Here is a 14656-nt window from a genome sequence, read left to right as displayed (position 1 = left end):
TAAATGTCTGATCTCATATTCAATATTTTAAGTGGCCTACCTTCTAGACGCAACTTACATAGTCATACCATACTAAACGTCCAATCAATCTGGTCCCCCACCCCGCAATCACTCGACTCAAATCCCTGGAATTGTCGATTCGTTCGTTCGGTCGTTCTCACAGAAAAGTAACAAAGCAAAAGGTTCTGCACTCACCAACTACTCTTTTCTTGTTGCATGCACAGTCGGTGCTCACTTTTCCGAAGGAGAAAATGACGGCCAACCCAGACAAAGGCCACGGCCTACCCACTGCCACCGAGTCAAGTAGTAGCAAACAACAAGACATTGACAGTTTGGTGTGTATGTGTGTGATGTGATGTGATGTGAACAGAAACTTAGCTGATGTGTATTTTCTGAATTTCTTTTTTGGGACTTTTCTTTTTTTGCTTGCTTTCCTTCGGCGTTTGTATGTGTTTTGTGTCTGCGGGTACGAATGTGCTTGCACTAATCCGTCGCATCCACCACCGTGTCCGACTCCCGGATCGCCCCCACCACCACGGCGGATGGAAGCTCTTCAAGTACCGTCTCCCCTCGCTGGTCAGGAACATATGCGTACCTTGACAACCTAGCCATCTTCTCCTCCGGGCTGGTCTCGTTATCCGAATACACCAATCGCGCCTTGGACTTGTCCTTCTTGGGCTTTTGGTCCTCGCCCTCGGCCGGTTTGCCGGCAGTCGTGGTCGTGGTCGTCGGTGGTGTCGCCGTCGCCGCTTCGGCCTGCTTCGCCGCCCCGGAGATCAAATCGTCCACGGAACCGGAGAACCCCGTGCTTTCCGCCGCCGCTCCGGAAGCCTTGTCGGCGCCGTTCATGCCGGTGGTCGGGGGAACCGTGTGGCCCATGTGCATCTGTTGCATTTGGTAGGCGTTAACCTGCGGGGCCCCCACGGCCGGCCGCTGAGGGAGACCAGGCGCAGCGGGCAGCCCGACAGGACGGGGTGGGAAGGCGCCCCCGAGCTGCGGGGGAGTGTGTGTCTGGGGAGGGGACTGTTGCGTCGGGTATGTCGGCGGTGTGGCACCGTACGGCGGTTGGCCGGAAACCCCAGTCGAAAACGGCTGCGGGGAGAAGGTCGTGGGAGGAGCAGCATACTGCGCATTCGCCTGACCACCGGGCGAGAAGGTCGGATACACGGGGCTGGCCGTTTGTTGAGGGGGTTGCTGGAAGGGAGAAGCGGCGGCTGCGGCGGCGCCGTAGGGCTGAGGATAGGAGAATTGAGAGGGAGTGGTCGCTGGCGGCGGTGCCGTGGACGTTGCGGCCTGTCCGAAAAAGATATGACATCAGTAAACAAAGTCGAATCTGATCCAAACAACAAAACACTTACGTATCCACCTATCGTTGGTGTTTGACCGGCTCCCACAGGCGTGGCCTCGCCACTGCTGCCGCCCGCCCGCGCTTCCGCCATCTTCGCCTTGTGTTCCGCCAGGCGTTTCTTGAGGTCCGAAACGCTCTCCAGCTTGGGCTTCTTCGCCGGCTGTCCGCCCGTCGCTGACGTCCCGGGAGGCGGATTGCCCGTCACGGCCTGCCGCTCGGCCTCTGCCTGCTGGAACTGTGTCGCCACCCGCTGGTTGTGCGCCTGGATGATATCCTCGGGGACACCCTCCATCCCGAAGATCTCGACGTCGAGACTGGATCGGTTCGGGAGAGCATTGTCGACCGCCGTAAGCTGCTCCTTATGTACCTGACTCATGTGCACGGACAAGCCTAAAGCCGAGAACATCGGTTAAACGATGACTTCATCGGCTTGATATGAATCGCACACTGATGATGAACTCACCTCCGGCAGTGTTTAGTCGGCGCCCACATCGCTCGCACTTGAAGTGCTTGGCTTTCTGGTGTGAGATAAGGATCTTGAGGTCATCGAAGTCGCGCTCGCAGTAGTAGCACCAAGGACGACCCAGCACTTCTTCTAACGTGGGTCCGCGTCTCTTTTTGCCCATTGTGTGACTGTGAAGCTGTTCGCTTCGTGTGAAAGTTGAGAAAGAGAGAGAGGTTGGTGGAGTAGACTGGAATGCAGAGATTCTGGTCGCGAGTGAGTCGCCGCTGATGAGATTGAGGTTGGTTGAGTGAGCGTTGTCACGTGCAGCAAATGCGCTGACAGTCACATGATACGACATCATAGCTTTAGTCCTTTGGGAAGTGATAATCAGATTGACTATTGCTGATTAGTGAATCAAGTATCATCAACTAGATAATTGTACCTGATTAATTATATCTTGCTTCATACATGACTCCATTCATACTCTAGGCACCTGAAAAGCAAACGATCTCCATACGGAGTCCGCTTCATCAAGGTCTGTCTCAGATCATCGAGATTTTGCATGTGAGAACCACAATGTTACGCAAGTCACACTCCATTACACAGCAACAGCACAAACGATTAAGCAATGGTTGTTTGAATCAAGTCAGTGTTGCTCGACGATCAATATATTACATCTAATAGCTTTTCATGCTTCAAGCCAACAATCCTCCATCCAACGATGTACAGTACATACCCACGAAACCTCGAAATCTTAAATCGATACACCACAACAGGCCGGTTGAACCAACCCAGAATCCCACAATGATACAGTAGAATCAAGCCCCGGCGCCAATCGCTAGCAAGACACAAATAGAAGGGACAAAACAGACAAGCACTAAGACGCGAGTCTCCTGGCTGCCTCACAAGGATGGTAGTACATATGCACAAGAATCACTGTAGTGTACAGGGTGCATTCCAACTTTTTCCTAGGGACTGCGCAATGCATTTCTTAATGATAAGGTCAACCAAACTCTAGGCAGGACGTGGGTGGCCTGGTGGTGGTGGTAGCGTGGGTGCGTAAGGACTGTAATACTCCGGATAAGGTGTGCGGTAAGGCTGAGGTGCCGGCTGTTGGAATAGAGTGTGAGGTCCAGGGAAGGGGACTCCCCGGGTGTCAATGGGTGGGTAAGGATTCAGAGGAGGTCGCGGTGCAGGCAACGGCGCCAACTGAGGATGGGCCGGGTGACTGGGAGCTAAGGTAGGAGGAGGAGGTGCGGCAGGCTGAATGGGAGCTGGAGCCGGGGCAATCCCCTGCTCGATCCTCGGGCCTCCATAGCCTGGACTGTCCATTTTCTTCTTTCGTGGACCGATTTTGGGCGGTTCGGTGGCCTTGCGGGCAGCTTCGGCCGCGCGATCCGCCTCAATCTGGGCTTTGGAGCGTTTGGGATTGCGAACCCGACCCTCTTTATTGAAGCGGGCCCAATGGTTGAGCATAGCTTCTGTCCGCTTTGGATTCTTTGAGTTGGCGATTTTCTGTCGTCGAGCAAGCTCCGCAGGGTCGATCGAGTCTTCCGGAGTGCTCCCAACTGGTGTGCCCGCCGGAGGTGCAGCTACTTGGTTACTGCTCGGTGCTGGCTCAATAGGCGGCAATTGAACTGTGCCAGGTCGGGTCTGCATTACTCCAGTGGTTGGCTTCTCGATGCGAATCGTCGTCGAGCGAGGAGGGGCCACTGGCGCTGGCGCTTGAGACGGATCAGACGGGCCATTGATCGTGATGGTACGAATGCCACCTCGCCCGCGCCCACGGCCGCTACCACGGCCGCGCGTGGCGAACCGGATGGGCGGAGCGGAAGCGGAATCGGATTGATCATCGAAGTCCGTGCCTTGGCGACGGGTGCGTGTGCGCCGTTGACGTATGTTCTCCTCTGGTTCCACCGGAGCGGGTGAGTCTGTAGCGGCCTCGTCGGAGACCGACGACGCCTTTTCTCTGTTGGCTGCCTCCAATTCCGCGGCCTTTCGCTTGCGGGTAGCCTTGCCGACAAAGTCCTCCCGAGGCGGGTTTTGAAATTTAGGGACGTGCTCGACGCCGAATTTCATAATAGTAGGCCAGCCATCTGGGTTGGGATGATTAGGGCCGAGCTTGGCGGTCATCTTGCGATACTGAGCCGGAGTAGGTTTGAAGCCGCCCTGGGTGAACGGATTCTGGCAGCCAACCTTATCTTCCTTCGGCTCATGCTTGTATCCGTAGAGCATAGACTCCTTCTTATCCTCAAAGACTTGCGGCCTCAGTAACTTCCTGGGATCGCTAATCGGTTTAGCGTTGTGTCGGGTGGCGTGCTTGTTCAACTTTTCGATGGCCAGGTACTCATCTTGCCATACCTTGAGAGCGAAAGCGACGTTCTCAGTGATAGCATAGAGTTCCTCGTATGAACGATGCTCAGGGTCTCGAAGCTGACTCAAAAATTCCTCGAGAGGCGTGATTTCAAGAAATTCTCCTGGAGAGACCTTCGATTTCTTGTAAGGTTCTGGTCGGTCTTGCAGCTCATCGGGTGCTTCGCGCTTTCGTGGGCGCTTCGACTCCTTGACCAATGTAGTCCAGGAGTGTTCTAGATCGGCAGTCTTTTCATCATGGTCACTGCAGAATTGGTGGACATCGTGAATATTCCAGAGGTGATGGAGGCGTTGATCCAATGTCACGGGATCTTGAGCGCGCGAAAACTCATGCAACTGGCTCGACAGAGCATCGGGCTCGGGAACATCTGGCTCTTCCCCATCCGCATCTTCTGGAAGCTTGTAGGTTTCATCGTCGACTTCAGTCGTATCGGCCACACCATTTTCTAAAGTCTCGTTCACGTGGTTGTCCTCATCATCTTCAACTTCGTGAAGGTCACTGGCATCCATGTCTGCAATCTCGTCGACGCTTTCATCTTCCATTTGCTCCTCCTCCTCCTCCTCCTCGTCGTCAAGCTGAGACTGGTCATCGCCGCCTTCCGCAACAAAACGCGTCTTGGGTGCAGTAATGTGCGGATGCGCAGTGGCAATATGGCCTTTCATAACATTATTCTGAGAACCAGAGCCTTTACTATACTCGAGGAGCTTTCCGCACAAAGTGCATTTGGTCCATTGAGTTACTGGGGAGGGGGATGGAGAGGCCTGGGTTGAGGTAGAACGAGCATTGAGTGGCTCGGAGAATTGTCGGCGCAGAGGGGAGTCCTGGCTGGCCATGTCCGAAGTATGGCTGTCCATTTCAAAGTCGCTTTGAGCGACAGAATCCATGGCAACACCAGCAGAGACGATCAAGAAGAGGACTCGGGAAGAAATTCAATAGAGAAACAAATTTTCTCGACGAAGGGGACACGCGAATCGCCCTTCTCGATGCCCAAGACTGGGGATCTGGAGTCGCGTTAGTGAAAGGAACTTGGGGGTTGAAAAAGTTCGCTTGTAGTGCCAAGCCGCCAGAAGTAACTGCAGCGCAAGCTTCTACACCAGATGTCCCGAGGGGGAAGGGTGAGAAAGGCGAGGCCCCAAAACACAATCACTGGTTAGGGGGCAGTAGCACTGGCATAAGCATTGGGCAGCCTCCTCGCGATCCATAACGGATCCAGCGTTGACAGAAACGTGGCAGGCAGGCTGGTGTAGGCACAAGGAGGCAAAAGTATGGCTCAAGCAGGTGATATGTAACATACCTTGTGAAAGCTGAAACAGAGCCAGTCTGTGTTGCAGAGCAGGAGATTGATGGTGAGAATGGAGAGCAGAAGAGATTCTCGCTAATGGACTCGAGGTATGGCTGGGCAGAACAACGAGGTGTTGTCTACAGGTAAGAGTAGAATGTGGGTGGTCGCGAAGGGTGGACAGGGATAGTAGAAACTTGTACTTCTGGAAATGGAAAAGTAGAAGTCGAGCGGGTAAGCAGGGAAAAGAAGAAAAAAAGAAACGATGGCCTCAATCCCGGGCCAAACAGAGGTCACAGTGAGTAAATAAAGTCCAAAGACAGAGGTAGGGGTACGTGTGGAGGAGAATTGATACGAATAGTAGATAGCAAAGCAGAGCTTGATGAGGGTGACGCGAGTGGAGAGAAACTAGTCAGGTGTGTGGACACTGGTGGTAACAGTGGGAAGTATGAAGTCTGCCGGAGTGGAAGTAGGCAGGTGGGCGAAAGGAAGAAGGGAGAAGAGGGTGAAAAAGAAAGGGAGTCGACGGTAAAATTAGGTGGGTAGAAGCAATAGCAGTAGATAGCAGTGGGAGAAAAATTCAATACATGATCCGAGGTTCAAAGCAAACAGGAGGAGAAGTAAGTAAGTAAGAGAAGATTGTGGGATGTTGTAGTAGTCGAAGATGAATACTTTGGGGGGAAAGGAAAAGAAAAAGCGACTAGAGTTTGTAGGTACTAGGTAGACTACTACAGCCAGCAAGTCAAGTCGCCTTCACTCACTGGAACTAACTACCTAGTACTCTCTCCGTACTGTAGTAGAAACACACACCTGGGCTGCGAGGTAAGTAGTAAGTAATAGTAAGGTAAGTCTAACTAACCAAACTAAACTATTGTAGGTAAAGTGAGTCTGAAGGTAAACTAACTTCGTGCTTCGTACCTCACCGTGACCGTACCTTACGCCAATTACCCAATTACCCTTTTTTTCTACCACTCTGGAACCACGCCGGCAGCGAATCTCTGACTCTGGAGGTTCCGGAAAAAACCCATCTTCCGGTCCGATTCCTCATGCAGCCACTTCAATAGCCCTGGGAGCCAATGGCAGTCATTGTAGTTGTCTTCTCCCTGGTGGTTACCTGACGGTACTAGGTAACTGGTATTTCCCTCAATAAAACCAATTTGCCCATGGCAAGACTACCGCGTTGGTCGTTGACTATCTGTTTCATCCCCCCATCTTTCATCTTGTTTTTCTAGTCCAGTGGGGTTGTAGACTGATATGCTGCAGTAGAAGAGTGCACCAGCTTACAATTGAATTGCAATACGTCTCATAGGAACTGTACGGTACATTTTGAACTGTCTACCCGACAAGTAGCTCAGCGTCTTCCGCGCTATCATCAGAATCGATGCTTGGTAAGTATCGTCACCCGATGTACGTGACATCATCTTAGGTAGTCAGTCAATAGCAAGTGGGAGATTAGAACCCAGATCCAAGTAGTCGTGGAAGCTGGATTAGTCTACTATGAGGGGAACCAGTCTCAACACCCTTGTCGGCAATGGCCTGATTGACTGCGGAAATCCTGATGGTTTGGATCCGACTACCCCCTTGGCCTGTGGAATGTCCCGGAATGAATCCATGGTGAGCGCACTTTATACTACCTCCGATGAAAAGATGAAAAGAAGGGCGGGGAAAATTCGGACATGTTATGGAGGTGTTATTATTATGCCTATACCTATGCTTTGTTGATGACACCTTTTGGCTCTGTGGGCCCGTTTTCCTCGCGATCGTTCTTCGCTAATCGACTATATTCACGTTGTGTGTTATCAAACATACTATACTCCGCAAAGCAACAACACCGAACAAAGCTAACAAACAATACATGTTCAATTCCCCCTCCCCCCTCCCCTGGCATAATGTCTGAAGATCCAGCTGCCGAAAACCGAAATTCTATAAAGATACGATCCAATCAAACATGCCAGCATTTAGCATGGTTCCTCTCTCCCACGTCCAATGCAACTAAAAAGCGACTAACACCGTTGTAGGCCGCTACCGTCGCCGTAATTTCCACCACCTGCTTATCATCGAAACACTCCTTAACCTCCTGGAAGATCTGGTCCGGCACCTTGACCGTCTTGGTCATAGCGTCCGTATACTTCAGTACCACGCTTTCCTCCCGACTGAGCACCCTTTTCTGCGCCTCTGGACAGATGTCTGGTTGCCGAATGAGTTCTAGCGCTTCGTCACTGAATCCTCCTGCCTTCAGCAACGGGGCGTGCTGCTCCCATTCGAACAATGCATCATTGAGGACAGCCACGCGACACATGATCAGCTCCCGGATGATAGTCGAGAGACTCGTTCTCGTGCGAAGGGCGCCCATCAATGAATTCCAGCCATCCGTGACTGGAAACGAGTGCAGCAGTGCCAAGTCTAAAGGTAGCAGAGTTCCAGGGGCGCGTCGGGCTTGCGTTTGTGCGAGGATCTCAGCTTCCTCGGGATCGCTCGTCTGCGGAGGGTTCGCAACGTATGGAAGGCGCATGATGGATGCTCGGGCTATTATGGGGTCGACCTTCGAGGTATGTCCTCTGCACATTGTCAGCTTCTTGATTGCCACCATCTACCTAGTGTAGGGACCTGTTACCTGTAATTGATAGCGGGAAACTTGCGGCTAAACTGGCGATCACTTTCCGGGTGGCAAGGTCTAATTTGCGTGGTACAATGAATGCGCAAACCGATGGACACAAGAGAAGGTGGGAATCAATTTATCTTATACCATGCGTCCCTCTTTATCTGTAATCTATCTCTGTCCGCCGGCGGGTGGCCAGAAGGGTCCGCTAGGCGCCTAGGGAGCGAATAGTGCGCATTTTGCACTCGATCATGATCGACGGCATTGTACTACTCTTGTGTCCCGGTAAAGGGGCTGCTAATCTTGGTAATAGATCGAACATGATCTGAAAACTCAAATCGATTGAAGCATTGGTGAAAGCGACTTGGGCTGGAGGAAATTCTCGGGCTACAGTCACCCTACTTTCATCAATGCGGATGTCATTAAGATGGCTCTCAGCCATAGCAAGCTTTCCAGCAGTAGCATGTGAGGGTTTGTATATGGCTTGGTGGCTTGCGATGAGCATTTCTGGAAAGAAAAAAAATACTTGATTCCTTGTTGTCAAGAGACACAGATCAGATCCGGTGGACCATGAATTGTGAAGCTGACGAATCAACCTCGGGCACACTTCACTCATCTGTAAGGAGGTTTGTGGTCAGAGTATGATCTGACCGTGCCGGCGGGATTCCAGTCCACTCATCTATCGTGTGATATCATATGTCAAGATCAAAGGATCTTGGGAGAAATCTTTGACCTCGTCATCCCGCCTAACGAGGAAAAGGAAACTGGGCCAGGCAGCCTGTAAGTCACGGCTCTATACTCATCACCATGAACTCTCCGTGAGTGATGTACATTGCAATTGTGTCCCGACATATGTTGCAGAGATAGGGGATTGGACTAGCAGTCTGGTAATAAGTATATCTTAGTGGGATCGATCGATCTACAGGCGGTGTGAAGAGTGGATTGCGATCATGGCTAAGAAGACTGAGGACTTTTTCCGAATAAATTTCGATGCGACAAGAGGCCAACTTGAGCATTGACTCATTATTGACATTACTCCGAGACCGAAGGTCTATAAAAAGATTATCAGAAGGATTTTCGTGCTCATATTGACCTCCACTTGCATAGAATAGTCTCCACTGGGATTGTTTGGCAAAATAAACAAACAAACATAACATGATAAGGTGATGAAAAGTGGGCGCTCGTCTGAAGCAAAGCTCAATACTCAACGCTCCCATAGTAATGAGATATAATGAGGCATGATGATGCGCAGTAACCGGTCTCTGCTACATGTATACCTGGATTTATAGTTCCACTCCGTACTCCGTACTATTCCATACAAGCCTTTGTTGTCAAAGGCGGAAGGCGGCCACGCAGTTGAGCCTCTTGGCACAGGTCATCCCGTCTCCACCGCCCAAAACAACCAAGAGAGCTTCACTTCACCAACATTGATTGTTCTCCTTCTTTATCCCCCCCCCCTTATCGCACACACAGATATATCAGAAGTGATTTCTAAAGTGCACCCGCATACAACGTCATCATGCGTCCCAAGTCCTCGAAACCCACAAATGATGAGCTTCTAGCTCAATTTGACGATTTGACCGTGGAGTCGGCCGTCGACCAAGAACCGTCCAAGACTACCTCCAAACCCCCCGCTGCTGCAACGACGCAGTCGGAACAAGACATCTTCGCTGAGCTGGACAGCCTGACTGCTCAGCGCCCTAGCAGTGGTCCGGGTACCCCACGTGTATCGACCAACGAACCTCGTCCAGTTATCAAGTCACCCAAGCCCGCTCCAGTGGCTGCGACACCCGCGGCCGGTCGGACCAGCGAGGAGAAACCCGTCCCGCGGAGATCGGGTGAAAGTGTGCGAGCCTCGGTCCCGGAAATCAAGAGTACCAATGTCAAGCTTGAGTCAGAGAAAGCCGCCGCAACAGAGGCAGCTACATCTAGTGGCGGCGGTGGCGGTGGATGGTGGGGCGGCATTTTCGCGACTGCGTCGGCCGCCATGAAGCAGGCTGAGGCCGCTGTGAAGGAGATCCAGCAGAACGAGGAAGCACAGAAATGGGCCCAGCAGGTTAAGGGAAATGTCGGCGCATTGAGAGACTTAGGTATGGTCCTCTAGAAGACTGTTCCAGATTGGACATGTATTGACTTCGGTTCCTAGGCGGCGAGCTTCGCAACATGGCTATCCCGACTTTCACATCCCTAATCCACACCATCGCTCCTCCGATCTCCTCCCATGAACGTCTCCAGATCCATATCACTCATGACCTTTCCGGATACCCCAGCATCGACCCCCTGGTCTACGCAGTCTTTTCCCGCGTAATGGCCCAGGTCGAGGGCGGCGATCTCCTCGTCATCCAGCGAGGCCAGGAGTCAGCGCCCAGGCGCGGACTCGATATCGGCGGTCTTCAATTCTCGGGACCAGGATGGCACGATGGGCCCTGGTGGCGGACGGTCACTCCGGGTCACCCCCGTACGCTTGCGGCCATCCGCGGCTCCGTGGAAGCCACCAAGCTCGCCCGCGCAAGCGCCGAAGCTTATGCCACGGAGCTCTTTTCCGCCCGGGGTGGAGTGGAGGAGGCCGCGAAACAAGCCACTCAAGATCTCAGCGAAAGCAACCCCGTCCGCAGTAGCGATATCTTCCTAGCCATCCAAGCCATCAGCCAACCCACAGCGGCGGATCTCTTCCAGGCGGGCCCCACGACCGAAAAAGCCACCCCGCCAGGAGTCGTGGACGCCCCAGCCGAGACAGAGGACGAGGTGGTCTTTGCGCTGTATCTCCACGACCCCATCCACGGCATCGCCTTTCACACACTCTCTCAGGCTGTTCCTCAGAAATGGATCGACTGGCTCGAGGCGACGGCGGCTCCCGCTGAAGACGCCGATAGCGAAGACGCTAACCTGCCTCAGACCGTCGTGCCTGAGGAGATCGCGGAGATCATCGAGGGCGGCGGCGTGGATCCCCGTGAATGGGCCGCCGAGTGGATCGAAGAGTCCCTTTCCCTGGCCGTCGGGGTTGTCGCGCAACGCTACGTCGCCCGACGCATGGGTGTCGGCGAGAGGGCTGCGGCTAAGGGCAAAATGCGTGCTGAGCAGGCCTCGGTTGTCGACAGCGGTGCAGGTGAGGTGGCGCGGGCGCTGTAGGTACCAGGGTAATGTCCGCCACGGTTCTTGGTTTCTTCTATTTTGTTCTTTCTGTTCCAGTTTCCTGAGCTCCTCATGATCTATATGATACTCCCGCAAATGATACTCCTGCCGACTGTTTGGGTTTTATTGTTCGTTCCTTGTCATAAGCCCCAGATGATATTACCATCCATCTTACTGTTGCGCGGTAGCCGGCGTACGTTATTCATCCCTTTATCTAATTAGCGCAATATTCGCATACTGAAGCAGAAATCCATCCAACCAAGAAGGTCTGCATAATTCATATCACGATTGATATTCAGACAGAAATCTCTTCTTCCTTCCCGAGTCTATCTGTTCAAACAGATAATCAGAGCCATCAAATGTATTCAAGAAATTCCTTTCCAAGATCGAGTCGAGCATGACGCGGCGTAGAACTAGACGTAAAAAAAAGCCAAAGAACCGTTGCGGGTATCTAATTGTTGCAAAAGCAAAGCGGACGTGATAATAATCCGATCCCGTCCATGCATGAAAGGTTGTCGTTTTGTTGTTGTTCCATCACTCCTTTCCCCTTCCCACCCGATCCAATTATGCATATCGATCGAATCAATCCAACTCTAACGTTCCCTCCAATCCAGGAACATGCCAGAAGTTCGCGCGAAGGGCGGTGACACTATGCGACAAGGAAAAGAAGACTTTAGTTAGCCCAGTGGTCAAGGATCAATGGTAGGAGTCGCAGCGCTCGCGCTCGCCACTCGCGTCCCCCCCCCCCCGGCACGACGGAGATCAAGCTTGCTTACCTGGTACACCCATTCAGCACGGTATGCGCATCCGTCCCCTCCTCACTGGCCTGCAGCGCCTTCTTCATATCCAACAGCTGCGCGCCCCATTTGAAATCCCTTTGCTTGAGAGTCGTCGCGGGGTTGTGGTCATGCTGCTGCGCCGAAGCGACTCCGTTGACTTGTTGTTGTTGTGAAGTGTTGTCCGCCTCAGCGTAGAGGTACCCCTTGGCCCAGTAGTAGGGGAGCGTGCGCGTCCACAGCACGGGCCGGGCCTCGACGTCCTCGCGCATGGGGACGTTGATGTTGTAGAGTTCGACGCGCTCGTCCCAGTGCGCGAGCAGGTGGTTGACGACGCGCACGGCCAGGCGGGCGGCGGCGGCGATGATCGCGGCCGGTTGCTCCTCCTTGCTGCCGAAGGAGATGGCGATGCCGCGCTTGCCGCAGGTGGCGGCCTCGAGGGCGCCGCCCACGGTGCCGGACGAGAGGTTGTAGATCGTCGAGGCGTTGCGGCCGTGGTTCGGGCCGGAGATGACCAGGTCAATCGGGGGCCGGTCGGGGAAGAGGTTGAAGAGGCCGAGTTGCACGCAGCTGGCGGGCGTGCCGTTGGTGATTACGACCCATTCGTCATTGGGGTTGCCGTTGCTGGTGGTGGTGGTGGTGGTGGTGGTGGTGGTGGTGGTTGTGCCATTGGAGGAGGAGTCGTTGGCATTGGCCGCGGTGTGAGTGTAGGTCTCGTTCCAGGTGCCGTCGTTGTGGAAGGCTTGCGGTGGGACGTAGGTGGCTTTCAGCGAGGCTTCGATCAGATGTGCCTTGCCGATCCAGGAGCGGGAAGCGGCTGGGATGGCGACGGAGACGAGGTGGCCCGCTGCTTGGAGGGCGGAGACAAGCGGTTGGATGTATGGAGACAGGCGGCGCGAAGGAGGTCCGTCGTCGTTCACTACCTGTGGGAGCGGGAAGGCAGATGGGTTTTAGTATGGGTCCTTTTTCATTCAGGTGGGTAGTCGTGGTGGTGCTAGCACTTGACGGGTTGATATCGGAAGCGCAGTAAGGGAAGTAATTCATGGTTCAATTGATCAATTGATCGAACAGAGGGAGAGAAGCATGAAGCATGAAGCATGAAGCATGAAGCATGAAGCATGAAGCATACCAGGATATGCATGTTGAGCGAGTTGATTGGTACAGCCTTGTACCTGGATGGTATGGTACTATGGTTGTATAGTAAGTAGTATAGTATAGGTAGGCAGGCAGCTCTTGAGTCGCGACAAGTTCAGGCTAGACTCGGCTTGCTCGCTTTGGGTCGGGGGAAGTCGATGAAAAGGGTTTAGTGCGGACAATAGGCGGAGTTTCGACTCATACGTAACGAATTTCTCGAATGCCTCCCAAACTCCGATTCGGTATTCGACCTCCTACTGGGCTGGATTCTTCCCCAGACCAAAGAAACAACGAAGAAAGGCATCCTGCTTTTATAGGGTCGATCTGAGACTGGGCAACATCCAGCCCCGGGGAGCCCAATCCCGTTCTTTTACCCTTCCAGACCCCATTTTACCCCGACCGGCGAAGAGAAACCGGGGAGAATTGCAACCGCATCTCGAATCTGGTCACGGTGAAGCTCTTGATGCTGCGGGGGGGGCCGATGGAATGGGCAGGTTTCGGGAGACTTGGTATTGTCGGTGTGACGAGCTCAGAACAGTCGAACTTGCGGTGGTGGGGGCTGTGTCCAGCAGGAAAATAGGAAAATTACCATCGGAAACCGAACATTACCAACGGGAAGCCGAGGGTCCCGCCAAAAAGAGTCTGCGGTGAAGCTGGCAACACCGTTTGGAGTCGGCTTCGTGGGGAAACACATTCCGATCAGCCACGAATCGTTCGATTTCTAATGGTAAGAGGAAGGGATTTCTGGCAGAGAAACGCGGCAGTCACTTTGTGCGACCGGCTGAGTGAGTTCACACCGGCTCAATTGCACCCCAGTCTACGGTGTATATACCCGGGTGCAGTCCCGGTGGCAGAATGAATAACCACTGGATGGTCTTATAAGTAGACGCTGGAGTTCGCTAGAGCTGGGGTTGTAAAGTACTATGCCCATACTCTTTGACAAGTTCGGCTCAACTCGCTATACCGCTCGGACAGCAGAATGGGAACCTGACAGAAGAAATTGAAGGAGCCCGGCAGCAGTTCAACTCAGTTGGAAGGGTGCAAAGGGAAACAGCTTCGACTCGGACATTATAGATGAGGTGCCTGCCTAGGGCATGACCAGACCAGGCCAACAGCATTTATGTTCATGTTATCACCAACCTCCGGAGCAGCTGGATATCTACAGATACATACCAGCCGTCAACCTTGTATAGGATCTCGCCTATGCATCAAACACATGCACAGAACTATTGTCTTGTGCTGGGTAGCTGTGTGTGGTCTCAATTACTAAGATCTAGGTCCATTGTGCCGTCATCCACGGATCGGCCGGTCTCTTATCAAGAAAATTTTCTTCTTGTTGACGGTCAATGGTAGACCCTGATGGGGCCACGATGAATTTGGCAAGGACTGTTGGCGTTGCACAACAGGAGGGGCTTCTAGAATCGCTTCCAAGCGGTCCTTGATTTCTGATTGCCCGGTCTTTATGGTATTCTTAATAGAAACGCCGTCCTTCCGTTCCTTGCGGCGGGGCTACGATGGAGCCCAGCAAGCCTCAGAGTACGTAGTGCTCAGTAAGTTACCACCACGGCA

At 53.1% G+C, this 14656-nt stretch overlaps 6 protein-coding genes across 6 annotated transcripts; 1 reads left to right on the top strand and 5 right to left on the bottom strand.

The window, feature by feature from the left end:
* Positions 1-7: 7 nt before the first annotated feature.
* On the bottom strand, positions 8-1480 carry BO86DRAFT_387834 (putative C2H2 finger domain protein). Its single transcript, XM_025671694.1, has 2 exons — positions 1359-1480; positions 8-1293 (listed from the first exon to the last, which is right to left on the bottom strand). The coding sequence occupies exons 1-2, from the start codon at positions 1437-1439 to the stop codon at positions 484-486; spliced, it is 891 nt and encodes a 296-aa protein (XP_025529466.1). The 5' UTR covers positions 1440-1480; the 3' UTR covers positions 8-483.
* Positions 1481-2807: 1327 nt separating this feature from the next.
* Positions 2808-5051, bottom strand: BO86DRAFT_309173 (uncharacterized protein; the record flags this gene model as incomplete). Its single annotated transcript, XM_025667803.1, has 2 exons — positions 2808-4612; positions 4778-5051. 2 exons carry the CDS (start codon positions 5049-5051, stop codon positions 2808-2810), a joined length of 2079 nt encoding a protein of 692 aa, XP_025529465.1.
* A 2057-nt stretch (positions 5052-7108) lies between these two features.
* Positions 7109-8409, bottom strand: BO86DRAFT_387832 (carboxymuconolactone decarboxylase family protein). The gene is made up of 2 exons (XM_025671693.1): positions 7465-8409; positions 7109-7412 (listed from the first exon to the last, which is right to left on the bottom strand). Exons 1-2 carry the CDS (start codon positions 7956-7958, stop codon positions 7370-7372), a joined length of 537 nt encoding a protein of 178 aa, XP_025529464.1. The 5' UTR covers positions 7959-8409; the 3' UTR covers positions 7109-7369.
* Positions 8134-8745, bottom strand: BO86DRAFT_42786 (uncharacterized protein). Its single transcript, XM_025675565.1, has one exon. The coding sequence runs from the start codon at positions 8659-8661 to the stop codon at positions 8254-8256; it is 408 nt and encodes a 135-aa protein (XP_025529463.1). The 5' UTR covers positions 8662-8745; the 3' UTR covers positions 8134-8253.
* Positions 8746-9467: 722 nt separating this feature from the next.
* On the top strand, positions 9468-11433 carry BO86DRAFT_387831 (DUF5427 domain-containing protein MTC1). Its single transcript, XM_025671692.1, has 2 exons — positions 9468-10135; positions 10192-11433. Exons 1-2 carry the CDS (start codon positions 9565-9567, stop codon positions 11172-11174), a joined length of 1554 nt encoding a protein of 517 aa, XP_025529462.1. The 5' UTR covers positions 9468-9564; the 3' UTR covers positions 11175-11433.
* Positions 11434-11466: 33 nt separating this feature from the next.
* Positions 11467-13355, bottom strand: BO86DRAFT_42611 (5'/3'-nucleotidase SurE). The gene is made up of 3 exons (XM_025675509.1): positions 13083-13355; positions 11954-12876; positions 11467-11826 (listed from the first exon to the last, which is right to left on the bottom strand). Exons 1-3 carry the CDS (start codon positions 13092-13094, stop codon positions 11760-11762), a joined length of 1002 nt encoding a protein of 333 aa, XP_025529461.1. The 5' UTR covers positions 13095-13355; the 3' UTR covers positions 11467-11759.
* Between the last annotated feature and the right edge of the window lie 1301 nt (positions 13356-14656).

The sequence above is a fragment of the Aspergillus japonicus genome (assembly GCF_003184785.1).
Source record: "Aspergillus japonicus CBS 114.51 unplaced genomic scaffold BO86scaffold_13, whole genome shotgun sequence".
NCBI classification, from domain to species: Eukaryota; Fungi; Ascomycota; class Eurotiomycetes; order Eurotiales; family Aspergillaceae; genus Aspergillus; species Aspergillus japonicus.
The sequence above is the reverse complement of the archived record's forward strand: the minus strand, read 5'-3'. Positions and strand labels throughout refer to the sequence as shown.